The sequence below is a fragment of the Anguilla rostrata genome, chromosome 7 (genome assembly GCF_018555375.3).
Source record: "Anguilla rostrata isolate EN2019 chromosome 7, ASM1855537v3, whole genome shotgun sequence".
NCBI classification, from domain to species: domain Eukaryota; kingdom Metazoa; phylum Chordata; class Actinopteri; order Anguilliformes; family Anguillidae; genus Anguilla; species Anguilla rostrata.
The window spans coordinates 29,579,076-29,606,639 of NC_057939.1; the positions used below are offsets into that span (position 1 = coordinate 29,579,076).

The 27,564-nt window shown below is 38.9% G+C and overlaps 1 protein-coding gene across 8 annotated transcripts in view; it reads right to left on the bottom strand.

The window, feature by feature from the left end:
- eea1 (early endosome antigen 1) overlaps positions 1-27,564 on the bottom strand; it is a 278,859-nt gene that overhangs the window by 94,488 nt on the left and 156,807 nt on the right. For 6 of the 8 annotated variants that reach the window (XM_064341907.1, XM_064341909.1, XM_064341904.1 and 3 more), the window contains 2 exons: positions 4,605-4,619; positions 4,260-4,355 (listed from right to left, as the gene is read on the bottom strand). In XM_064341907.1, the coding sequence (XP_064197977.1) occupies positions 4,260-4,355; positions 4,605-4,619 (111 nt within the window). The remainder of the gene's footprint in view (positions 1-4,259; positions 4,356-4,604; positions 4,620-27,564) is intronic. The other 2 variants (XM_064341910.1, XM_064341905.1) reach the window with 1 other exon arrangement.

Below are 27,564 nucleotides of genomic sequence, written 5' to 3' on the forward strand. Positions count from 1 at the left end.
AGCCATGCACTGATATGTAGCCGAGTGTAGTTTAGCTCCCTATTGTTTTGATAGCTCTCTGTCTGTTGGGCTACTCTTTACTAGACATTGTGCTTAAATATTATTTTAACTATAATGTTTATTCACATAATTGGCACTTTTTTCTTCTTCTCTTCAGTTTCACCCTGCCTATGTCAATAAACCAACAATGTTAGAGGAGAACATCTCTGGTGGATTGTTTGTAGGACGAGTTTAGCTGCCTGTCAAATTATGCTCAGTACAGTATAAAGAGGACAGAACAGCATTTGTTGGGCATTTTTTTAAATTACAGTAAAAAGGAGACATGCACCTTTTCGATTCCAAGTTCCCAACCTGCTGCCAGTGTGCATATGATGCATATCCCTCCAGAGTGATTACACGCAAGAGGGAAGTGGCAAATTTTTTAAATAGTATAAATGAACAGCCTTTATTTTCTGGAAAGTTTATATGTTTTTATTTGATTATACTGCAGCATTTATGACATTATACACAAAAAATACAGTTTTGGAAAAATTTCCAAAACAAGCTTGGCCTCCCTATTAGGGTCATACACAGATTTTACATTGCAGACTGTTATAATATAATAAGAGTTACCAGATCTATAAAAATATTTGAATGGCGGCTATGCTGGCCACTATCCTAAAGTGCGCCAGCCCAATATACTCTGGACTATTATTTTTCCCAAATACAAATGATCTGCATGTCACAGAGCTAAGCATTCTTCTAAAGATGCCCAGGTACCCCAACATGCAATGCAGGGTGACTTCAACTACAATTTCTCAATGCAGAATGATGGAAGCAGTCCTTAACAAGAAAAATAACAAAATGCTGCCCCCCACGGTCGGAACCCCAGAAGTATTTCCCTCTGGCCGGGAGAACCTCTGCCAGAGACAAATTTGTCAAAGGAAACCCTAAACAACTGTAACACCACAAAAGTCATTTTAATTTTTTAAAATGCATAAGTTTGAATTTTTTGAATTTAAATGCATTTAAGGCAAATCACTTTTGCAGTGCATTTTAAAAACCTTTAGTAAGTCACAAGCTTTCAAACACAGATCAGGGCTGCGTTTCCCAGAGTCTCCTTAGCGCTACGTGCGTCGTAAGGTATCCCTTAAGCTCTTCCTTTAGCTCTCGAGCTGTTTCCCAGCGTCTCCTCAGCTAAGGTATACCTTAATTAAGGTATACCTTTAAAAGGGTGGTCTGAGGCACTCGTAAGCTGTCCCTTAGCGCTGCGCTCCGCGGTTTCAGCCTTATTATGCCAACATTTTGCTTTTAAAATCGACAGTTGTACTACAGTGCACATCTAGTAGCACATCGGCATGCGAAAATGAGTTTAATATTTACTTTACGAAAAGTAATTATCCAATCAACATGTCTGTGCATAGCACGTCGTGAGAATGTTGTCGTTTTACCTGTCTATCCCCATCATGATGGTAATTAAGTATAGGGCCTATCCATGATAATAATCCAATTTGTGAAAAGAAAAGTTTTTTTTAATTTATACGTAGTGGCGCTAACTTAGGATATGGCTTTTCTGACTGCATACCCTGTAGAAATTAGTTTGTTTGTGTGTGAGTCAATGATCACACTGACTTGGAACAAACCGCCGGTTTATTAAGAATATAAAACCTGTGTGTGCAAAAACAACGTTGAGTGAGTCTACTTGCATGACCGAACTAGAGCACGTTGATTGGCCTAGCCATAAACACACATACAGGTACAGTGGCTCATAATGGACAAACATAGCCAAATTATCTACATCCCCTTCCTTTAGCTCACACCTCCTATATAAAACAAAATAGCACTGGGTAAATATCAACATTACGGAACATTTTTCTTACCATGTTGTTTTACGATTTTCGGTAAACAACCCAATAATGATATTCTTGGTTAAATTTAAGATTATCCAACAGCAAATTAAGGTGGATGAACAAATCACTTTAACAGGTAGACCTATTCATAAGGCACCCGGTATATAATTCATCATGATCAATTTCCACAGACGCGCTTTTGCCTTTCATCTACGATCATTTTTGCATTGCAGATAAAAGTTTGCGGGAATCAGTGCAGTGCAGTGACATGCTGCTACAGTTGCCTATATATTGTGTGACAAAAACAAATTAACATTAGACCTTTGTTTCAATAAGAACAAAATAATTCACCCATATGTAGCCTATATCCTTTTCCCTGGGCTTCCACGAAGTCCCAGACTATGGCTTATATGTCCCGATTGATGCTTTTTATTTTATCCATTGTAGCCTATATGTACGTATTTATTGAAATTATCACAAGGTCTCGTCTTAACGGACTCTTAAAGAGATTAGCAGATAATCTCTAGTAGGCATAGCTTCCTCTTCTGCAATATTAGATTGATGTAAAATGATTATGACAACACGTATAATATTAAAACGTCATTCATAAGCCTTTACAAGTGAGACAATCGATTCGCTTGGCATCGATTGATAAACTTTTCAGCACCACAGTGAAGGCCAGCTTCAATTTACGATGTACCTTTAAGTTGTCCCTTAAGAGTTGCCTTAAGGTATAGTCTGGGAAACACTCGTAAAAAAGCAGTTTCCCTTAAGAAGGTATACCTTAAGAACCTTCGTAAAACGTTAAGGCACATCGAAACTCGGAAACGCAGCCCAGATCAATTGCTTTAATTTCAAATAATCAAATTGGTCAGTTCTAACAGAGCCCACTTATTTGGTGACATAGACCAAACCATCTCCAGCCTTGCATCTTTTTTGTTCAGGTCCTTATATACATAAATTATTAGAGACATAGCGGACACTTCTCTATTTCATGTATTAGCGCCCCACTTCATCCATGTCCACGTCTCATGAGCATTAACAAAATTCCAAAGTTCAAATGCAGTTCCACCAATTTGGAGGCGGGGTACACCAGCAAAATGTAGTTGAAATAGAGACAAAGCGAACGATGAAACAGTTGAAGGGTGTCGTGCTGTACGTTCATTGACACATGCAACCAGTGTGAAAAACACAATATTATATATTTTTTTTATTTTTTCGTTTTGCTCAGTCGTACGCTTTGTTGCATTGCGGTATGTTAGAAAAGGGTGTAAGGCAAATTAACGGCTTTTACAGGGACCTTAAGTTTGCGCATATAAACATATTTGTACGATATGTATGATTTCTCCATGACACTGTGTATACATGCAAGGTGGACAACTTTGATAAATAGCATTTTTTTCAAATGTGCATGCAGGATGGTAAATTTGAATATTTTAGAATGAAATTAAATCTACACCAAGTTTCATAAATGATGCCTCTTGGTGTGTGGCTCCAGATTTTTGGGGGATTTTGGGTGGGTTTGCAGTGTCAAAGACTGAGATAACAGGCTGTAAGTTCCGCAGTGCCACACAGAGTTCCAGCTGTCCAGAGCAAGTTGTGGAAAGCATGTGCCAGAAACTGGACACACCAGCAGCTGCTAACAGTTTAATAGACCCAGCCTCTCACTCGCAGTAAAAGCAGAACCAAGAGTGCACAACAAATGTTACTGCTTCAAGCTGCTTTGATGGTACACACAAGGTTTCTTTTTTTGTGCCATTTTCTCCCATTTTCTCCCCAATTTAGTCGTTATACCAATTCCCTGTGTGTATCACGGTCCTGGTTGATGTGTTGGTCTGGGGAGGGTGTAGACTACCACATGCCTCCTCCAATACATGTGGAGTCACCAGCCGCTTCTTTTCACCTAACAGCGAGGAGTTTCACTGGGAGAGCGTGCGGAGGTTCACGCTATCTCCCCCAGATCCCCTCCCTGCTGCACAGGCACCCTGACCAAGCAGTAGGAGTTGCTACTGTAATGCAACGATCAGGACTCATACCCTCACTCGCGTACACTGCCAACTGTGTTAGCAGGAACGTCTGACCAAGCCGGAAGTACCGCTGCCGGTGATTGAACCCTGCGGTGGTAGGCAAGTGCTTTTACCTCTACACGACCCAGACGGCCCCCACAAGGATTCACATTTGACCTATTTCCCCATTTATTGATGTTATTGAAGAATCAGTGGATTGAAGGTTCACATAACATTAAAATGGAAATTAGCAAGAAGTCTAATGCTGTTTTGGACCTGGAATTGTAACCACAAGGACATGTGTTCTCCCCACACAGAAAAGGTTAGACTGCCACAGTATTCCTGACCAATATACTTATCCTGAACATTCAGTCCACATCACATGTATCTCTGTGTCTATGCAGGTGTACATGTGTTGCTTTACCTGATTGTGCTGTTGGAGCTGGTGTATTTGCTGTATATAAACAGCCACCTCCTGTGGCCCTTTCTGCAGTTCTGTCCTCAGCTGGGAGATAGTCATCTGTAACACAAACTTACATCTGTAAGACACTATATCACCCTCACACTGCACCCCCCATCCCCCCCCACACATACACACACCTGCACATCTGTGAGAAACTACGAGAATACATACAGTATACACACATTTGTCATGCAAACATTCATAAAATCATCCAACTGAAAGCAAATTTGAAGTCAACAGCCAAATAGTTTCTCCCCCCAACGAAAGACAGGAGCAGACTAACACAGGTGAAAATAAAGTGGTTACCTCCAGTTTACAAGTCTCCAAGAAAGAAAGGCAAGGGGAGGAAAGGATACAGATGGCAAAGGACAGACACAGAAACACTGGTAAGTAACAACAGACACATGAATCAGGACATAGGAAGCTATGCACTCAACTGGAAATGTGATGCTGGAATTGAAGCAGAGGGAGAGCAACAAACATTCAGTTCCTTGAACATTCTGATGCTGGCATTACTTAAAGATGCTATATCTAACCTTTTAATGCAGACAGATCACTTAAAAACAACATTCACAGAGCTTTCAAAAAATAAATGTATTTCCTTCCCTCAAAAAAAATATTGAGTATGAATTTGTAATTCTGAATATTTTATGGTCTGTAAATTGTGTTTTAGTTTATGTCTTCCTGTTACACCAGGTGCTGGGGTTACCGCCTACAACAGTTCTCCTGAGCCAGTAGCATGCCCACCTTTTTCTCACAAAAAAAATGCGCAGCCAATTGCCAGTGAGAGTTACAGTGAAGAAATGGCTAACTACATTGGTAAGCACACAGCTCCACCAGCGAGCCAGCTAAGCCCAATCAGCCCAAGACCCAAGAAACCCCGCTAACCATCTCAAAAGTTGAATGAAAAAAGTCATGAGAAAACGAGTCAACATGAATCTGGCTTTTGAAGAATGTTAGCTGTCAAGCTATCGTTCTATCATTGCTAACATTCGTCTACATGGATATCAAACAACACCATACACAGCTAGTCCACACAAGACAATGATTGTGGTGGAGATGATGTTGCTGTCTTAAAACATTGGTCTAAAATCTCCCATGGGTGTTCAATTAGGTTGAGATCTGATGACTGCGAAGGCTATAGCATATGTTTCACATCATTTTCATACTCATCAAACCATTGTGATCCCTCGTACCCTGTGGATGGGGGCGTTGTCATCCTGGAAGAGACCACTCCCATCAGGGCCGAAATGTTTCAACATAGGATAAATGTGATCCCTCAGAATAACTTTGTATTGATTTGCAGTGACCCTTCCTGCCAAGGGGACAAGTGGACCCATACCAAGCCAAATGCCCCCCACAGCATAACAGAGCCACCAGACTCCTTCACTGTAGGGGCCAAGCAGTCAGGCCTGTACTGTTCTCTTGGTGTATGCCACACATGCACTTGCCCACTTGTCGAGAATATGGTAAAGGAAAACTCATCTGACCATATCACTTTTTTTCCAAATCTCTGTAAACCAGTGCCAATAGTTTTTGTACCCCTGAACTCTCAAATGTGTATTCATCTTTGTAAAAAGGGATTTATGCACTGCAACCCTACTGTAATACCCCTCTCAATGTAGTAGTCAACAGACAGTGTTTGCTGACAGTCTGATCATGTCCTGCACTGACATTCTCAGTCACCTGAGGAAGAGTTGCTCTTCTGTTTGTCCTTACATATCGCACTAATGCACGAGCATCATGGAATATATGCTTTTGACTACAATTCCCGACTCTATTTACTGATGTCTTTCCAATAGATCTAAATGCAGATGTCACTTCAGTAACTGTTCCTATTGAAACTCTAGCCAGTTAAGCAGTCCTGCCATCTGTGCTCCAATAAGGAACCTTCTCTCAAAGTCACTTGTCAGATCTTTTCCTCTTGCCACCTTGATCCAAAACCGAGGTCAGCTGGGCCTGCTCAGCATTTTTATACACGCCACAGAGCATGATACAATGTTAAGTGCTTAATTGTATCCTGAAGTACACCTGTATGGAAGCATCTGCATTCGTTATATTTCTCCACTCATTATTCAGCAGTGGAGTCATGGGCCCCTCCCAAGTGGCTAACAAGCCAAACAACACGTAACTGAGAAAAATGAAACAATCAATGCACCCTATTTAAATCCAAGGCTGCAGGGTGTGAAGTACCTTCGGAGAAAAACGTGGTGGTGTTGTTGGTGAGTGACCTTTATTGGAAGTGAATTGCAGACAGATTAGTGTATTACCTGTATTGTTTGAGAACCCAATTTGACTGTAGATCCTGGAAATACTGAGAACCCAGACTGGATTTTGGACTTTGGAAAGGACTTGGATTACGGCACTGCTTTGTGTTTTGGTTTTCTGGTTTGCACCTGGGCAATCTGCTTAGCAGCCTCGTTATGGAGAGGGAACCTCTCAGTTAGTCGCCAAAACAGAGATAGGCTGTTTTCTATTTCTTTCTTTTTTAGTTCAATAAAAGTATCAGTATATCTACTGAATCTTGAACCAACTTTGTTGATTGTCTGTCAGATTATTGTACCTCTCCCTGATGTGTGGCTGCCTTTCCCCAGTTCCTGCTACTATATATACTGTATATGTACACACACACACACACACACACACACATATATATATATACAGTGAGCTCCAGAATTATTGGCACCCTTAATACAAATGAAGAAAAAAGGCTGCATATAATAAATGACACAGATAATAATCTGTATGTTATATTCAAACATATGGGAAAACTGATAAATATGCACAAAAAATGCTACAAAAAATATATATGCTAAACTAAAAAATAATACAGTTATTGACATAAGCTTTATTTTCCAACATGTGTACACTAGTGTGCTTGATTGATGATTCATTGGAATCAACCAAAGTCTTACACTTTTTAATTAAAAAAAATATTTCCCCAAAAAACAGGTTCCACAATTATTGGCACCCCTGGTTTAATACTTTGTGAAAACACCCCTGGGAAAGATGACAGCCATGAGTCTTTTCCTATAATTTGTGAGTTTTTTTTCCTATACATTTAGACAACACATTTGGAGGGATTTTTGACCATTGCTCTATGTTGAACTTTTCAGAATCTTTGATATCTTTGGGTTTGGATGTTGATTTCACTTAAAGTTACAATCTCGAAGATTTCCGTTTCGTTCTCTTTGGCGGTACCAATGGCGAGAAGCGGTAATTGCAGGCGTGTTTTTGGACCTCACTTCCCATAGATCCAACCGGATCCAACCAGTGTCGCCTGTGTGACGTCAGTCAGCTGGCACCTGGGCCACGCCAACTATTACATTTATTATTTACTGAATAAAAAATGGTTGTTATGCAAGTAACGTTGTGTACATACTCATTCATTGTCTAACATTAGGCTAACTTAAGCTGTCTTTACACTGCCGAGCCGGGTTAAAATGCTGTAGCAGACCTGGGGTAGAATTAGTGATGATCAATTTCCACAAACTTTCTTTATCCACCTTTTGCTCGGTATGAACATCTTTACACTGCAGAGAAGTATTCGTGGGATTCGCTGTGGTTCATGCAATTATGTATCTCGTGCACAATAAACAATCTTTTTTGTGAATGATTGTTGTGTGATATTTTTGAAACAACTGCCTTGTTGTTTCTGGTTTTGCTAGCTAAACTGTTCGAGAATAAAGCTGAGCTGGGTGTTAAATTAACAATCAGAACAAGAAGAAAAAAACAAAGGAGATTTCATCAAAAAAAGGGCATCAAGGCTGAAGGAACATATGAGGAAGCGTAATAAAATAATAACGCTAATCCATACTGCCATATTCTTTTATTTAGTTTTCTCTGGCTTGACATCTCTACACAGAAATCAGACCCGCTCTGCTCCACCTATACCCCGGCTTTATTCCGATCAATATATTGATGAACTTGATGGCAATGTAAATAACGATAACGTTAAGGCCAGTTCAGATCAATGATTCGCAACGGTTTTAGAATGTTGCAGAGAAAATTGCAGCGGTGTGAAGTGGTTAGTTGCAGAGCGTCTGAAGCCGTTGCCTGGGGCTCAAAAGACCCACCTAGTCAAATCGCAAAGTGCAGTTTTAGAATGTTTACAATCAGACGTCTTGGAATTTTGCAAGTTGCATCCAGTCTCGTTGCGAATCATAGATCTGAACTGGCCTTTAGTTAGCTACATTACAACGTTGCAACAAGGTAGAATTGCATTCGAGAGACGGTTTGTGAGGTCGGTACCGGTCGGTAGCGTTAGCTAACTTTTTTCTAATTGTTAGCTGACATTAGATTGTTAATTACATTAGCTAGCTAGCTAACGCAACATTACCTGTTATAAGAGATGGATACTGTGCGCAACGTTGTCTAAACTAATGTTACCTTTCTTGACATGGTCCGGTAGCTAGCGTTAGCTGTGCAAATAGCTATGTAATTTAGTAACGTTACATTTTCATAAAATGTAATACGAAAACTACATCAACAAATAATATGACCTCTCATGTTACACAAAAACGGGTTCCATAACACCCCCCCTCCCCCTGCCGTTTCTCTGTCATTGTAACGCTAACAGACACCGGAATGTTTTTTTTAGACTTGTTGACCGCAAGAAACAAACCAATCTCTGCAATTCTTAAACAGTGATTCTTGAGTTATTAATGGCCTCCTTCACCATCTTCCTCACTGTCCGTGCGGACACCATGCACTTGCTTTCTCTTCCTGGCAAATTTGCAACCATCCCATATGTTTTACACCTTTTATTATTGCCCTTACAGTGCTAAGTGGTATGTTTAACCGTGTATGTCTTTTTTGGTACCCATTACCAGACTTGTGATGGTAAATTACAATTGGTCTCTTCTGAATTGACAGTTATTTGGCTTTTCCCATGCTGATAGATGACAAAGGGATTTTGTATGCTTGTTACCTAATTTTTATTCTCTAGTGGAACTGGAAGTGATGGAATGACACAATATAGTTCCTTTCGACTGAGATTAACTAAATTAAGTAAAATTGTATTGCTAATTTCATTTTGTTTGATTTTACTTATAATAATTGTTAGGAGTGCCAATAATTATGGCACCTGTGGTGGTTTTCAGAAAAAATCAGATTACTTAATAAAAAAACATTTTAAGCATGAGATTAAATGTATTGAAATAAAAGTATATAGTTTTCCGATATGTTTGAACATAACATATAGATTATTATCTGTGTCATTTATTATATGCAGCCTTTTTTCTTCATTTTTATTAAGGGTGCCAACAATCCTGGAGCCCACTGTAACTGCTGTGAGTCATTGCCGTCAGACACATGCTTTGCAGTGAGTGCAACTTCGGAATAAACTACATCAAGTGTGATAGTTAATATCATAAAGCTAAACCGAGCATACAGCTAAATTTCTATCTTAAATATGTTTTAATGTGTTTATTACAAAACTATGTATGTAACTGAAGGTGAACAATGGAGAGTAATGACCTGTGAAAAGGAAGAAAACAATGTGGGTAAAACAGGGAGCTTGCCACAGGTGTTTAAGAAGGTCATGAATGCATAAATGTGACTTGAGAGATATACTTTGTAAATGAAGTAAAATCATAGTTAAAAGTAACATCTTCTGTTGACATATAACCATTGTGTGTAAAACATCATGTCTTGATCAATCACATTTGAAAACTGCATATACCAAAAGAGGACAAGCTATTCTGATAAGCAGGAACGCACCCCCCCCCCACCCCCCGCCACAAAGGCGCCAGTGAACTACGTGTTTGGTCAAGGATTCTGAGGGAAGCAACGAAGTTTCTCGGAAAAACAGAAATGAGTGCGTGGGCAGGAGTGACTGTCATATCAAGGCCTGTCTAAGGGCCATTGGAAAGAGATATAAAGGAGAGAGGTGTAAACAGAAGTTTGAGGTTTTCTTCTCGAGCTCTGTGATGAGTGCGTGAACGGTTTCTCCTATAAAGTCAAATTCCTTGCATGTGTAAACATACTTGGCAAATAAAAACGATTCTGATTCTGATATAATTATCATTTTCTTTTTTTTGTCAAAGTCTTTATTTCACTGTAAATATTTAATCACTGTAACACCAGCTGCTAGAAGAAAAATAAATCACTTTCTTTCACACCATACTCAACAAAACCATTTCTATATGCACCTTGCTGTGTGCCTGGGGGCACTGTCACGCTGAAATAAGAAAGGGCCTTCACCAAACTGTTCTGAGTATTGAATATGCCTTCCAGTCTATTAGTAACCTTCTCTAAAGTAAAACTCTCAACAAAGTAACTATTTAAGGCATCAGCAATATCCTTATTCTTAAAAAGGCAAACCAAAGCACTTTTTTAAATTCCTGATGCACATTACATTCTCCTTGCTTTACTTTTCCTAGTACAGTGTTGAAAGTAATGTTTAGGATTACTTTTTGCATCTTTGGTAAATTGCCTTTCAAAGAGCCTATTAGCTTCCCACAGCTCTTTTTTGACCTGATATCAAAATTAGGCCAAGTTACAATACACAATATTGTCTATCTTAGCTAAAATGAATTATACATGCTGTATTCCAAAGCAAGGCTGCTACGCAATGTTCCCTTCATCTCACCATCTGAAGAGAATGTGGTCATTCAAAGCATGTGTCATATCAAAGTGTCAAATGGCAATCATAGTGGGAACAATGTTGCTGAATAATTTCAGCTGTTGTACAGCAATTTTTATTTTTTTTATGACTACACAATATGTTTGAACAATTGCCTGCATCCAGTGCTTTTGGTGTATGAGAACCACATATTGAATAAAATGCATGAATATAATAGTTTTGTTTAAAAAATTGTATTCAGAAAAAAAGATCTTTTAGTCTTTTACATTGTAGAAAAAATTATATTATTGTACTTATTTTGCAGAACTTCATTTGAATATCAAGAAAGAATATCAAACATATGTCTGGATACATTTGAAAGATTCAGTTTTTATTTCATAGGCCTAAATATTTTAAATTAATTTTCATATGTACTTATTTATTCACAGCAGTCAGCTGTTGTCACTTTTGAAGAAAAGCAATAAATTTGCCGTCATGAAATGCATATGGCTCCCCGTTTCGTGACTTTCGCTAAATATATGCATTGAGCATTGTGATATAATTAGGATGTCAATATTACATAAGGGAATTAAGTTATAAAGACCTAGTTAAATGTCCATGAATGGCTTTCCAATAAAATTTTCTTCAATGCCATCATTTGGTCATGCTTTTAAAGAAGGTAGCCCATAAGCACAAGCCTGGAATGTAGATGTCTAAAGGGGTGGAAATGTAGGTTGACATGTTTTGACATAAATGACTAGTTTAGCTCAATGCAACTGTAATTCAAGTCAGGTTTTATCTTCATATGGCTTGGCTCCTAGCCGGCAAGAAAACTTTCACATTGAACCAAATCTAGCCAGTTAGCCGTACATGTATAATGTATAATATGATACAGTGTATATTAGGTGAAAGAACCGGCTAGGTTAGGTAAAAATGTGATAGTTTTCTAACTGGCTAGGACATAGGCTATATTAGGGTAAAACATGAATGAATTAGAGGTAAATAGAGCTAACCTAGTCCATTTATGTGAAAACATCTGTCAACGTATTTACATCCCTTCAGACATTTAGATAGGAGACAAACGATACTCATCCATAGTCACAGTAGTACTACGTGGAGTTAGCATGTGAAATGACAGGGAGAGTTCCCACAAGGAATTTACAGTTGCAAAAGCAGTAGTTTAAAGTAACAGGCAATTATAAAATATTATAAAGCTTACATAAGAAAGAACAAATTTGCCTGAAGCTGGATCCCGAGAACTCAACGGTCCCAAACATAAGAGTGTTACCAACGCACCACCGATGAAGTAGTTACAATAATGGCAAATTTTGTTGTATAGGGGAATAAAGTTAACAACATGTACTTTATTAAATGGCCTCCTATCACCATAAACAGCTTTGCAATAAGAAGACGTTCTTTAATGGCGTCATTTGCCTGTGCTTTTAAAGAAAGCAGCCCAGTAAGCAGAATTCAGCTCTGGTTTTATTCCATATGGCCTGGCTGTATCCTAGCTGCCTAGAAAATTCTCATTGCAACCAAATGTAGCCAGTTAACCGAACGGCTAGATGGTATGTCATAATACAGCCTATACATTTGGTGAAAGACCGGCTAGATTTTGTCCAGAAGAATTGTACAGTTACAAAAGCAATAGTTTAAAATTAATAGACAATTACTAGTAAGCAAATAAGTGTTCATGAGAAATAAAAAATTTGCCTGAGCCTTAGGTGGGATTTGGCTCTGTTCTTTCACAATTCTAAGGCAACAACATTAACAGTGAGCTACCAACAAAGTAGTGGTACAGAATTTGGTTGGTCAAAAATACATATATGTCTATTTTGTGTGTGTATGTATTGTTTTGATTTGCTGGTGTAGCTAAATGTCCAATGGGGAGACATATTGTTTGTGGGCTTGGATAATTGTGATGATCAGGCAGGAAAAAGAAGGAGAAAATGCAAAATCCCCTAAGTTTGGGGCTTTATTGTGCAGATGTGTGAAGTTGTTTGTGAATTCTGTCTGCTGAAATGGGGTCAGAAGGTACTGAAATTAATGGTTTTAAGGGATGAGAGTCTGTTGTGGTTATTGTGGTTATTTCTGTAGGAAACTCTGGAAAGTACCAAACTCTCTGTGCTGTATAGGTATAATAAATGGTAAATGGACTGCATTTATATAGCGCTTTTATCCAAAGCGCTTTACAATTGATGCCTCTCATTCGCCAGAGCAGTTAGAGGTTAGGGGTTAGGTGTCTTGCTCAAGGACACTTCGACATGCCCAGGGCGGGGTTTGAACCGGCAACCCTCCGACTGCCAGACAATCAGTCTTACCTCCTGAGCTATATCGCCCCTAATAATAATAAATAATAATAAAATAGGGCATGCCGCCCCACCAAGGCGTAACTTGGTGGGATGGCATACCTGCCATCCCAACAACTTACCAAAACATTACAGATGCAAAGAGAACAAGAACTTTATTGAAAAGGAAAAAGACCAGGTGAAAACATAGTATATGGCTGGACCTAACACACGTCATCCGGCTGACCAATGTTGTAACGTCATAACTCGGCTGACCAATGGCGTAACTTCATCACTCATTCACAGACATTCGCATTTTTAGGGCTGGCCCTGCTGTTGCGGTCCAGCCTGAAAGGCGTCAAACACATATTCCAATCCATTGCTCAGCTTAGCAGAGAATGCACATTTCAGAGCGCCTCAGAGACAGATAGAATAATAATACATATTTCAAATAATAAATACGACATTGAGAAAAAAACAAAACAAAAAACAAATTAAAGCTGCAAGCGGCGTTGGGAGGGGTCCAAGCATTGGCACCATCGCGACCCCTATGGAGTGATTTTAAAATGGCTTTGTCCTCATGATCATAAGCCTTCACCCAACATATCTACTGAATATCATGATGATCGTATAAAATATTGATGACTTATGGCCAGATTTGTGCTAAGAGACGCTGGCGGATGACTTAGTTACGTCGCCATGGATACGTCCTGGCCGCTTCCCGTAAAGGCCTTTACTTTGTCGTAACACTTAGATAGCATGTCGTAACACTTAGATGGTCCGGCGTGTATGCACAGCTGCAGTGTTGCTGCGCCGCAACTAAAAAAGGCGTCACACTAGTGTTGTCACGATACCAAAATTTTGACTTTGATACTGATACCAGGTTTAATATTACGATACTCAATACTGAAATGATACTTGAAACTTAAACGATGCTAATTCGATACTCGGTACCTAACGATACTGAAATTACCTTAATAGATCAGAAACGTAATGTCCACACATTTTCGAATTCATGGTTTATTAACTCTCTGGGGTCTAAGGGTAAAATGAGGCACACTGGTGATTGTGCGATGCTCTGACATTTGTGTAAATTTCATCAACTTTATATACAGTGATTCCAAAGTGTTTCATATCTTTGTTTTCAGCACACACTTAGCTACAATAATATGGCAACAGTAAGTAGGTCATAGTAATGTGTGGATTGTAAACTGCTCTAAAAACACACAAACTGTAAACAGTAGTTTTGAACATGCACAGGAATGTTGAAATAAAACACACTAAACAATTGTGAATAAGACTTTTGGTCACTGAAATGTGTTCTTCAAGGTCTTGGGTATCAAAAGATGACAAAATATTTTAGCAAATCCAATGAGAAATATAAAATAAATTGCTAAAAGGTAGTGTTGTGACTACTATTTTTCAACAACAGGTGAGAATGGGAGGGCAAATGGCCTTTCTGTAATGAATATGCATTGGGTAGGAATACCTGCCAGCTAAGTAGGCTATTCACACCTGGCCGCATGCCTCCCCACCACTAAGACAAAGACTCAGTGAGCCATTTAGAAGACAGAAACAAAGACAACTTTTGATTTTAGAACATTTATTGAAGTAAACTGCATGGAAGATGAGATGAGACTGGTGTACTCTTGCAACGTCTGCCTGGCCTCTTAGCTAGTGGTGAACTAGGCCGTGTTTCCTGATCAACATCTCTGCAAATATAATAAAAACAAAATTGTTAGGAAATGTGAAATCAAATCAAACTTTATTTATATAGCACATTTCCTTCAACAGGTGAAAATTAAATGTGCTTTACAAAAAAGGGACAAACCACTAACTAGTGAAAACAAAATTTATGAAATGTGACATCATATACAAAGAACCAAACAAACACAACCAGACGCAGAGAGGTAGCCTATAATTTTGAGAAGCAATGGTTAGAATCATTCGTAGTGTGGGAATTTACAAACGCGCATATTGCTGGATATTCCTACAAACACACAGATACGTTGCAATACAGTACACATATTTACCAATATGATCATAAGAAATATACTTACGCATGAAGTTGATCCTCAGCTGGATCAGTTCGCTGTTCGAAATGACACCGCTCTTCATCAGTGTCGGCTTCCGGACGGACCATTTTCCAAAATTAAACGAAATGTTCACCTCAAAAGAAGTGAATTAGGCGACACTCTGTGACATTCTATCCCGCTTTCGCAGATTTGGCATTTCTCACATGGATCTCGCATCGCCCCTCCTTTAGTCTCCTATGGAGAGTAATTATAATTTGTTAACATGTGAATGCGATTTGGGTGGACTTCCTGCTGAGCGAAATTCACATAGTAATGAGTAAAGTTTAGCGAAGCATACATGATCTAATTAATCAAATTTGGAACATTTAAAACAATTTATATTATTTGCCAATGGGCGCATTGGAAAGTCGCGATTCTAAGGTTTCTGTGAATGTTTTTGTTGCGTCTGTATGATAACAGCACGTGAAGTTAATCAATAGCGACAATAGCCCTAAGATATGCCTATACAGCAGTGAAAACGCTGCTCACTGAATAATGAAATAAACGAGAAAAAGTTTTTAAAAATGATACCATGTCATTCTACAGTCAATATCTGGGACTAAATATTGAATAAATATAAAACCTTACTGTTGGTTTTACGTGTAGAGATGTCCCTTTTGAGACTGCGTGGTCATATATTGTCTTGGACAATCCGTTTGGGAAATATAGGCGCATCTGTGACGCCTGGGTATCTTCCAAAATAGCTGTGCGTAACACCACACCTGTTGTTTACGGCGTCGTCGCCCTTTTTAGTACAGTCTGACTAGATTTAGAATTCATTTATTCGGTAGGCGAGAGTATAAGCTTTCTAACGATGTATAACACGTCTAATTCTGCTTTCGGAATAGCGTTTTATAGGTCAGCGTAACAGAAAATATTCTTAGCATAGCATTCACTTACGCAATCACACTCTGTTAGCAGACAAATACGATGCACCTAACGAAACATGTTCAAGGATATTTCGTAATTTCTTGGAAAATACTATTATTATTGAGGACTTCTGAACATAGCTAAGCCATATGTTTGCTGATAGACCTAGCTGACATCGTTTTCTGGAGCAAAACAGAAGCGAATAGAACAATATAATTGATACTGTCTCTCTGTCTCTATCTACTGAACATAGAGGAGATTTCACCATTGCTATGTAAGTATTATCGTTCAAAATATTTCGGTTATATACGTTCTTTTTGAAATTGAGTATTTTTAAATAGGTTAGTGGTGTTATATAATGTAAATATTTCACACTGTAATGTAAGCGTTAGACGGAAGTGTAATAGTTTTTGTGAAGCACGCAACAGTGATGACGTCAGAGCTGGAACATTGCCAAAACGTGGTGGACGGGTGAAAATTGTTTTCATGTTGTCTCATCCCCATACAAGAAAACATACGAGAGTACAGAGTATAGAAATACACACGAGTTAATTATTACACATTTAGGTACTGTACCGCATTGTGTGACAATGTTTTTGCATTATTTTTTTAATCTGATAGCAATGTTTCATCTTAAACCCTCATAAGGGGTCATTTATATGCTTTATAATGGACAAAAAACATTTTATTCAATTTGGAGAGATTTTGGATATGTTTCTGGACACCTAGCTATTTTAGACCACTGTACTGACTGAAAGCTTGTAATTCCCATTTGAAAATTATGCAACAGTGATTTTCTTGAGTCAAAACAGTTGATTTGTAGTGAAATACATGGATATGTTATGATTTACAGCAATGCATAATTTAGACATTTTGGATAGATTTGGAGATGCTGGGTACACTGCTTAGTTTTTGCTTCATACATCTATAGTAGTTCTACATATCCACCCTTAGATTTTATGAACTTGTGGTCAAGAAGTTTTTGACCTAGCACATGTATAGTTTAACCTCCTGCATATATTCAATCTCGCAGTATTTCATTGCGAACTTAAGTGCAAATTTATTTTGGATTTTTTGTCAAAACAATTGCATTTGTGGCACTTTATTTCTTCCAAAATTATGAATATAAACTAATCTGTGTTAGTATTGTAAATTGTACAAATGTCTTGCTTCATTTAAGCCATTTTTCAAGTCTCTGTGGTGTTCACGTCTGGAGTTATAAAGCTTTAAATAGGGTACCCCCTAAATGGGCAAGGATTGGCAAAATTTGGCTTGTGCCTTAAGAGGTTAACAACCTTTAAGTTGAAGCCTCTTCAACATATTAATATGCATAGGCCTATAGTGTTACAACACTGAACAATAGAAAGATATGTTAAATATATTTCAAAAATTAAACAGTTGTAAACTATATAATCTTTAAAACAGGTTTTTCACCTTTAAATAGATTTAAAAACAGCAAATTTAATAACAATACAGCATCTATCTATAATAAAATATTTCCAAATTGGAACACCTATTCTACTGAAGTGAACTGAGTCAAGCTTGCGCTGTATCAAGGAGCTGAGTGCGCAAGCGCAAGTCACCTCACTTGGCAACCTTAGTTGCTACTGCCTTCTAGCGAAGATGCTGACAAATTACACTTTTCATCCTCTCAATCAGTAATGCGGGAGACAATTTTCCCTGGCTTTTACATTTGACTCAAAACTACTGAACGTCGGAATATTCTAATACCGAACCATTTCTTTTTTTTTTTTAGTACCGAGAAAGTGCTGAAGTTTTGGTATACTGTGCAACACTACGTCAGACACATATTCCAATCCACTGCTCAGCTTAGCAGAGAATGCACATTTCAGAGCGCCACAGAGACAGATAGAATAATAACACATGAATGCACATTTCAAATAATAAATACGACATTGAGAAAAAACGGAAGAAAGACTGAATATCAACTCGCGAATTGCGTGCTGCTCGCAAAGAAGCCTACCGTTTAATTTATTTATTTAGACATTGGCAGATGAGAAGAGTTTCAGTAACGCTGACCTATAAAACGCTATTCCAAAAGCAAAATCAGACATGTTATACATCGTTAGAAAGCTTATAATCTCACCTACTGAATAAATGAACTGTCAATCAAGCTAAATTGGACTAAGAAGAACGACAACGCCGTACGCAACAGGTGTGGTATTAAGCACAGCTATTTTTGAAAAAATCCGACATTTCACAAACGGATTATCCAAGACAATATATGGCCACTCATTCGCAAAAGGGACATCTCTACGCGTAAAACCAATGGTAAGATTGTATATATATTCAATGTGTATTCCCAGATATTGACTGTAGAATGACGTGGTAATTTAAAAAAAAAAGTTAGTCTCGCTTATTGCGTCATTCAGTTAGCAGCGTTTTCACTGCTGTATTGGCATATTTTAGGGCTAATGTCGGGTTCATCTTGTTGTCTACGGAATATTGCATTACTTTTACAGGCATTTGGCAGACGCTCTTATCCAGAGCGATGTACAACAAAATGTGTCTGATTAACACTAACACAGACAAGAACAGCAACAACGCAGTCCATGCACAAATACAAGCAAAGTTAAGACAGTTAAGTCACCTACGAAACAACTACATAGTTACAACCTAAACTTACAGTCAATTTAGAGATTACATTGAGAATACGATTTCTCTCAGCATAATGACAGATTTAAAGACTAAACGAACTCACCCGATATTGTCTTCAACGGACCGTATTATTTATCTAGACATTGGCAGACTACAGCATAAATTTATCTTTTGTTTATATTCAATATTAGTAATTGCAGCGAGAACTGCAGCTCTAGGTCGTTATGTGATGGTAGCAAGGAACGCGGACTATATATGTATTAGGCAAACCGTTATTATTTATTATACCAGCGTGTTTCGCGGTTTGCACAGAAACTCAGAACCCATAAATAAAATGGTTTAGCTGTTTCTCAGCATAATTACTACGATTTAAAGAGTAACAACTCACCTGTTATTGTCTTCAAATGGATCCATGTCAAAGAAAGTAATGATTCATCCTTTTCAAAGCTTTACTAGCGTATTATTTATGTAGACATTGGCAGAGTACAGTATAAATTGCGTCTTTTGTGAATATTCAATGTTAGAAATTGCAGCGAGAAACTGCAGCTTGACACAAGATAGTCTGTTATGTTATGGTAGCAACGGAACGAAGCGGACTATGTATTACCGTCATTGTTTATTATACCAGCGTGTTTCCGCGTTTGCACAGAAACTCTAAAACTACCAATAAAATGGTTTAGCTTTTTCTCACAAAATGACAGATTTAAGACTTAACGAACTCACCGATACTGTCTTCAAATGGATCTGCCAAAGAAAAGTAATTATTCGTCCTCTCAGAAAGGTTTTACTGAAAAACTTTGGGTAGCCTATCCTAGCATGTACGCTAGGTGGCACTGTCAGACCGTGCTTTCACTGCTAAAAACTAGACCCTACAGTGTCGGATTACTTGCGTCGCCATGGTTGTCCCTTGCCGTAAAGAAGTTTACTCGATGTCGTAACCGTTTAGATTTGGAGCTCCAGCTTTTCCGCACCCCACCTAATGAAGAAGTCCAAATGGTGTGCAAACCATAGATGGACATAGGTGCTCCCAATAGAAAGTTGTAGACAGTCAGATGCATCAGTCATGAAGTTTTGTTTGATCAAACTTACGATGTGGGAGTTATGACCTTTTAAAGTATGATCCTTTGTTATGTCACCATCAGGCCGACATAGGTGATTTTTAGTGCTTGAGTAGTAGGGGGCCATAGGAACCCCTGCCAAATTGGTTCTCTAGGACTTATGGTTGCTGAGCCTCAGACATTTTAGCGGAGGAAAGCCACCCCAACGATACAGTTAAAATGGCGGGAAAACAATATAGCGGACACAGGTAGTCCCAATGGCAAAAGTATAGAGCACATTCAGAGGCATATATCTATAAAGTTTTGTGTTGATCTAACTAGGTGGGGAGTTTATGCTTGTTACGCAAAACCCTTTGTTATAGCGCCACCATCTGGCCGACGACATGGTTTTTAGTGCCTGAGTAGTGGGGCCATAGGAACCGACCTGCCAAATTTGGTTGCTCCAGGACTTATGATTGCTGAGCCTCAGACACTTTTAGCGGAAAAATAATAATAAGAATTAAAGCCGCAAGCGGAGTTGGAGGGGTCCAAGCATTGGCAGCATCGCCCCCTATGGAACGATTTTAAATGGCTCTGTCCTCATGATCATATGCCTTCACCCAACATATCTACTGAATATCATGATGATCGTATGAAATATTGATGACTTATGGCCAATTTTGTGCTAAGAGACGCTGTTGGATGACTTAGTTACGTCGCCACGGATGTGCCCTGGCCGCTTCCCGTATAGGCCTTTACTATGTCGTAACACTTAGATGGCATGTCATAACACTTAGATGGTCCGGTGTGCATGCACAGCTGCAGCGCTTCCCTGCCGCAACTAAAAAAAGCGCCACACTAGTGTTGTCACGATACCAAAATTTTGACTTTGATACCGATACCAGGTTTAGTATCACGATACTCGATACTGATTCAATACTCTATACATAACGATACTGAAATTACCTTAATAGATCAGGAACGTAATGTCCACAAGGGCTGACCTCATTTTCAAATTCATGGTTTATGAACAACATGGTTCATTAACAACCTTTAAGTTGAAGCCTCTGCAACATATGAATATGCATAGGCCTATAGTGTTACAACACTGAACAATGGAGAAATATGTTAAATATATTTCAGAAATTGAACAGTTGTAAACTGAATAATCTTTAAAACAGGTCTTTCACCTTTAAATAGATTAAAAAACAGCATATTGTAATAACAATACAGCATCTATCTATAATAAAATATTTCCAAATTGGAACACCTATTGCTACTGAAGTGAACTGAGTGAAAGCTTGCGCTGTATCAGGGAAGAGAATGCACAAGCGCAGGTCACCTCACTTGGCAACCTTAGTTGCTACTGCCATCTAGCGAAGATTCTGACAAACTACACTTTTCATCCTCTAAATCAGTAATGCGGGAGACACATTTCCCTGGCTTTTACATTTGACGCAGAACTACCGAACGTCGGAAAATTCAAATACGAAACCGTTTTTTATTTATTTATTTTTTTTTTAAGTACCGAGAAAGTGCTGAAGTTTTGGTATACCGTGCAACACTATGTCAGACACATATTCCAATCCATTGCTCAGCTTAGCAGAGAATGCACATTTCAGAGCGCCACAGAGACAGATAGAATAATAACACATGAATGCACATTTCAAATAATAAATACGACATTGAGAAAAAACGGAAGAAAGACTGAATATCAACTCGCGAATTGCGTGCTGCTCGCAAAGAAGCCTAGCGTTTTATTTATTTATTTAGACATTGGCAGATGAGAAGAGTTTTAGTAAGGCTGACCTATAAAACGCTATTCCAAAAGCAAAATCAGACATGTTAGACATCGTTAGAAAGCTTATAATCTCACCTACTGAATAAATGAACTGTCAATCAAGCCAAATTGGACTAAGAAGAACGACAACGCCGTACGCAACAGGTGTGGTATTACGCACAGCTATTTTTGAATAAATCCGACATTTCACAAACGGATGATCCAAGACAATATATGGCCAAAAGGGACATCTCTACGCGTAAAACCAATGGTAAGATTGTATATTTATTCAATGTTTAGTCCCAGATATTGACTGTAGAATGACGTGATAATTTTTTTTAAAAAAAGTTAGTCTCGCTTATTTCGTCATTCAGTTAGAAGCGTTTTCACTGCTGTATTGGCATATTTTAGGGCTAATGTCTGGTTTATCGTGTTGCTACGGAATATTGCATTACATTACATTACAGGCATTTGGCAGACGCTCTTATCCAGAGCGACGTACAACAAAATGTATAACCATAACCAGGTACAAGTGTGTCGAAAACCCTAGAGGGCAGCAGCCTACCGTTCTAAGTGCAGGGAACAAACGTATGGTTCAACTTGGACCCTGTAGGTTAAACTGATTAACCCCTAATACAAACAGAACAGCAACAACGCAGTCTTGCAAAAATACAAGAATTAGTTAAGACGAGTGCATTAACTAAGTCACCTACGAAACAGCTCAACTAGTTACAACCCTAACCTTACAGTCAATTTAGAGATTAAATTGAGAATACAATTTTCTTCAGCACAATGACGGATTTAAAAGACTAAAACGAACTCCCCGATATTGTCTTCAAATGGGCGTTTTTTATTTATTTAGACACTGGCAGACTACAGCATAAATTGCGTCTTTTGTTTATATTCAATATTAGTAATTGCAGCGAGAAACTGCAGCTGTAGGTCGTTATGTTATGGTAGCAACGGAACGAAGCGGACTATATATGTATTAGGCTACCGTCATTGTTTCATTATACCAGCGTGTTTTCGGCTTTACAGAACTCAGAACCTATCAATGAAATGGTTTAGCTATTTCTCAGCATAATGACAGATTTAAAGACTTAACGAACTCATCCGATACTGTCTTCAAATGGATCCATGTCAAAGAAAAGTAATTATTCATCCTCTCAGAAAGGTTTTACTGAAAAACTTTGGGTAGCCTATCCTAGCATGCAGGCTAGGTGGCAGTGTCAGACCGTGCTTTCACTGCTAAAAACTAGACCCTACGGTGTCGGATTACTTGCGTCGCCATGGTTGTCGCTTGCCGTAAAGAAGTTTACTCGATGTCGTAACCGTTTAGATTTGGAGCTCCAGCTTTTCCGCACCCCACCTAATGAAGAAGTCCGAATGGTGTGCAAACCATACGGCGGACATAGATGCTCCCAATAGAAAAGTTGTAGAGCACAGTCAGATGCAGTCAGTCGATGAAGTTTTGTGTTGATCAGACTTACGATGTGGGAGTTATGACCTTTTAAAGTATGATCCTTTGTTATAGCGCCACCATCAGGCCGACATAGGTCATTTTTAGTGCCTGAGTAGTGGATAGGAACCCACCTACCAAATTTGGTTGGTCTACAACTTATGGCTGCTGAGCCTCAGACATTTTAGCTGAGAAAACTGCCACCTCCCAACTAAAAAGTCTAAATGGCGGGCAAACAATATGGCGGACATAGGTGGGGCCAATGGCAAAGTTGTAGAGCACGTTCAGATGCATAGGTCGATGACGTTTTGTGTTGATCTGACTTATGGTGTGGGAGTTATGGCCTTGTACGCGTTACCCTTTGTTATAGCGCCACCATCTGGCTGACATACGTGATTTTTAGTGCCTGAGTAGTGGGGGCCCATAGGAACCCACCTGTCAAATTTGGTCACTCCAGGACTTATGGTTGCTGAGCCTCAGACACTTTTAGCGGAAAAAAATAAGAATAATAATAATAATCCTAACAGATACAATAGGGTTCCACCAGCTTCGCTGCTTGGACCCCTAATAATAATAATCCTAACAGATACAATAGGGTTCCACCAGCTTCGCTGCTTGGACCCCTAATTAAAGCCGCAAGCGGCGTTGGAAGGGGTCCAAGCAGTGGCAGCATCGCGCCCCCTATGGAGCGATTTTAAAATGGCTTTGTCCTCACGATCATATGCGTTCACCCAACATATCTACTGAATATCGTGATGATCGTATGATGTATTGATGACTTATGGCCAATTTTGAGCTAAGAGACGCTGTCGGATGACTTAGTTACGTCGCCATGGATGTGTCCTGGCCGCTTCCCGTCAAGGCCTTTACTATGTCGTAACACTTAGATGGCATGTCATAACACTTACATGGTCCGGTGTGCATGCACAGCTGCAGCGTTTCTGCGCCGCAACTAAAAAAGGCGTCACACTAGTGTTGTCACGATACCGAAATTTTGACTTTGATACTGATACCACGTTTAGCATTACGATACTCAATACTGAAATGATACTTGAAACTTAAACGGTGCTAATTCGATACTCGGTAGCTAACGATACTAAAATTACCTTAATAGATCAGAAACGTAATGTCCACAAGGGTTGACCTCATTTTCGAATTCATGGTTTATTAACAACCTGGTTCATTAACAACCTGTAAGTTGAAGTCTCGTCAACATATTAATATGCATAGGCCTATAGTGTTACAACACTGAACAACAGAAAAATATGTTAAATATATTTCAAAAATGTAACAGTTGTAAAGTAAAGAATCTTTAAAACAGGTCTTTCACCTTTAAATAGATTTAAAAACAGCATATTTTAATAACAATATAGCATCTATCTATAATAAAATATTTCCAAATTGGAACACCTATTGCTACTGAAGTGAACTGAGTGAAAGCTTGCGCTGTATCAGGGAAGTGAATGTACAAGCGCAGGTCACCTCACTTGGCAACCTTAGTTGCTACTGCCATCTAGCGAAGATTCTGACAAACTACACTTTTCATCCTCTAAATCAGTAATGCGGGAGACATATTTCCCTGGCTTTTACATTTGAGGCAGAACTACCGAACGTCGGAAAATGCAAATACGAAACCGTTTTTTTTTTTTTTTTTAAGTACCGAGAAAGTGCTGAAGTTTTGGTATACCGTGCAACACTACGTCAGACACATATTCCAATCCATTGCTCAGCTTAGCAGAGAATGCACATTTCAGAGCGCCACAGAGACAGATAGAATAATAACACATGAATGCACATTTCAAATAATAAATACGACATTGAGAAAAAACGGAAGAAAGACTGAATATCAACTCGCGAATTTTGTGCTGCTGGCAAAGAAGCCTACCGTTTAATTTATTTATTTAGACATTGGCAGATGAGAAGAGTTTTAGTAACGCTGACCTATAAAACGCTATTCAAAAAGTAAAATCAGACATGTTATACATCGTTAGAAAGCTTATAATCTCACCTACTGAATAAATGAACTGTCAATCAAGCCAAATTGGACTAAGAAGAACGACAACGTCGTACGCAACAGGTGTGGTATTACGCACAGCTATGTTTGAAAAAATCCGACATTTCACAAACGGATTATCCAAGACAATATATTGAGAATACGATTTCTCGCAACATAATGACGGATTTAAAGACTAAACGAACTTACCCGATATTGTCTTCAAACGGACCGTATTATTTATCTAGACATTGACAGACTACAGCATAAATTGCGTCTTTTGTTTATATTCAATATTAGTAACTGCAGCGAGAAACTGCAGCTCTAGGTCGTTATGTTATGGTAGCAACGGAACGAAGCGGACTATATATGTATTAGGATACCGTTATTTCATTATACCAGCGTGTTTTCGCGCGTGTGCACAGAAACTCAGAACCCATAAATAAAATGGTTTAGCTGTTTCTCAGCATAATGACGGATTTAAAGAGTAAACGAACTCACCTGTTATTGTCTTCAAATGGATCCATGTCAAAGAAAAGTAATGATTCATCCTCTCAAAGCTTTACCGTAGCGTATTATTTATGTAGACATTGGCAGAGTCCAGTATAAATTGCGTCTTTTGTGAATATTCAATGTTAGAAATTGCAGCGAGAAACTGCAGCTGTAGACATAAGATAGTCTGTTATGTTATGGTAGCAACGGAACGAAGCGGACTATGTATGTATTACCGTCATTGTTTTATTATACCAGCGTGTTTTCGCGCGTTTGCACAGAAACTCAAAAACTACCAATAAAATGGTTTAGCTTTTTCTCACCATAATGACAGATTTAAAGACTTAAGAAACTCACCCGATACTGTCTTCAAATGGATCCATGCCAAAGAAAAGTAATTATTCGTCCTCTCAGAAAGGTTTTACTGAAAAACTTTGGGTAGCCTATCCTAGCATGCACGCTAGGTGGCAGTGTCAGACCGTGCTTTCACTGCTAAAAACTAGACCCCACGGTGTCGGATTACTTGCGTCGCTATGGTTGTCGCTTGCCGTAAAGAAGTTTACTCGATGTCGAACGTTTAGATTTGGAGCCCCAGTCTTCCGCACCCCAACTAATAGAAACGGCCAAATGGCGGGCAAACCATATGGCGGACATAGGTGGTCCCAAAAGCGAAGTTGTAGAGCACATTCAGATGCATCGGTCGATTAAGTTTTGTGTTGATCGGACTTACGGTGTGGCAGTTATGGCCTTTAAAAGTATGACCCTTTGTTATAGCGCCACCATCTGGCCGACATGGGTGATTTTTAGTGCTTGAGTAGTGGGGGCCATAGGAACCCACCTGCCAAATTTGGTTGCTCTAGGACTTATGGTTGCTGAGCCTCAGACATTTTAGCGGAGAAAGCTGCCACGCCCCAACGATACAGTTAAAATGGCGGGAAAACAATATGGCGGACACAGGTAGTCCCAATGGCAAAAGTATAGAGCACGTTCAGAGGCATATATCTATAAAGTTTTGTGTTGATCTAACTTATGGTGTGGGAGTTATGGCCTGTTACGCAAAACCCTTAGTTATAGCGCCACCATCTGGCCGACGTACGTGGTTTTTAGTGCCTGAGTAGTGGGGGCACATAGGAACCCACCTGCCAAATTTGGTTGCTCCAGGACTTATGGTTGCTGAGCCTCAGACACTTTTAGCGGAGAAAAATAAGAATAATAATAATAATAATAATCCTAACAGATACAATAGGGTTCCACCAGCTTCGCTGCTTGGACCCCTAATTAAAGCCGCAAGCGGCGTTGGAAGGGGTCCAAGCAGTGGCAGCATCGCGCCCCCTATGGAGCGATTTTAAAATGGCTTTGTCCTCACGATCATACGCCTTCACCCAACATATCTACTGAATATCACGATGATCGTAGGATATATTGATGACTTATGGCCAATTTTGAGCTAAGAGACGCTGTCGGATGACTTAGTTACGTCGCCATGGATGTGTCCTGGCCGCTTCCCGTCAAGGCCTTTACTATGTCGTAACACTTGATTGCATGTCATAACACTTAGATGGTCCGGTGTGCATGCACAGCTGCAGTGTTTCTGCGCCGCAACTAAAAAAGGCGTCACACTAGTGTTGTCACGATACCAAAATTTTGACTTTGATACCGATACCAGGTTTAGTATCACGATACTCGATACTGATTCAATACTCGGTACCTAACGATACTGAAATTACCTTAATAGATCAGAAACGTAATGTCCACAAGGGTTGACCTCATTTTCAAATTCATGGTTTATGAACAACCTGGTTCATTAACAACCTTTAAGTTGAAGCCTCTGCAACATATGAATATGCATAGGCCTATAGTGTTACAACACTGAACAATGGAGAAATATGTTAAATATATTTCAGAAATTAAACAGTTGTAAACTAAATAATTTTTAAAACAGGTCTTTCACTTTTAAATAGATTTAAAAACAGCATATTGTAATAACAATACAGCATCTATCTATAATAAAATATTTCCAAATTGGAACACCTATTGCTACTGAAGTGAACTGAGTCAAAGCTTGCGCTGTAGCAGGGAAGTGAATGC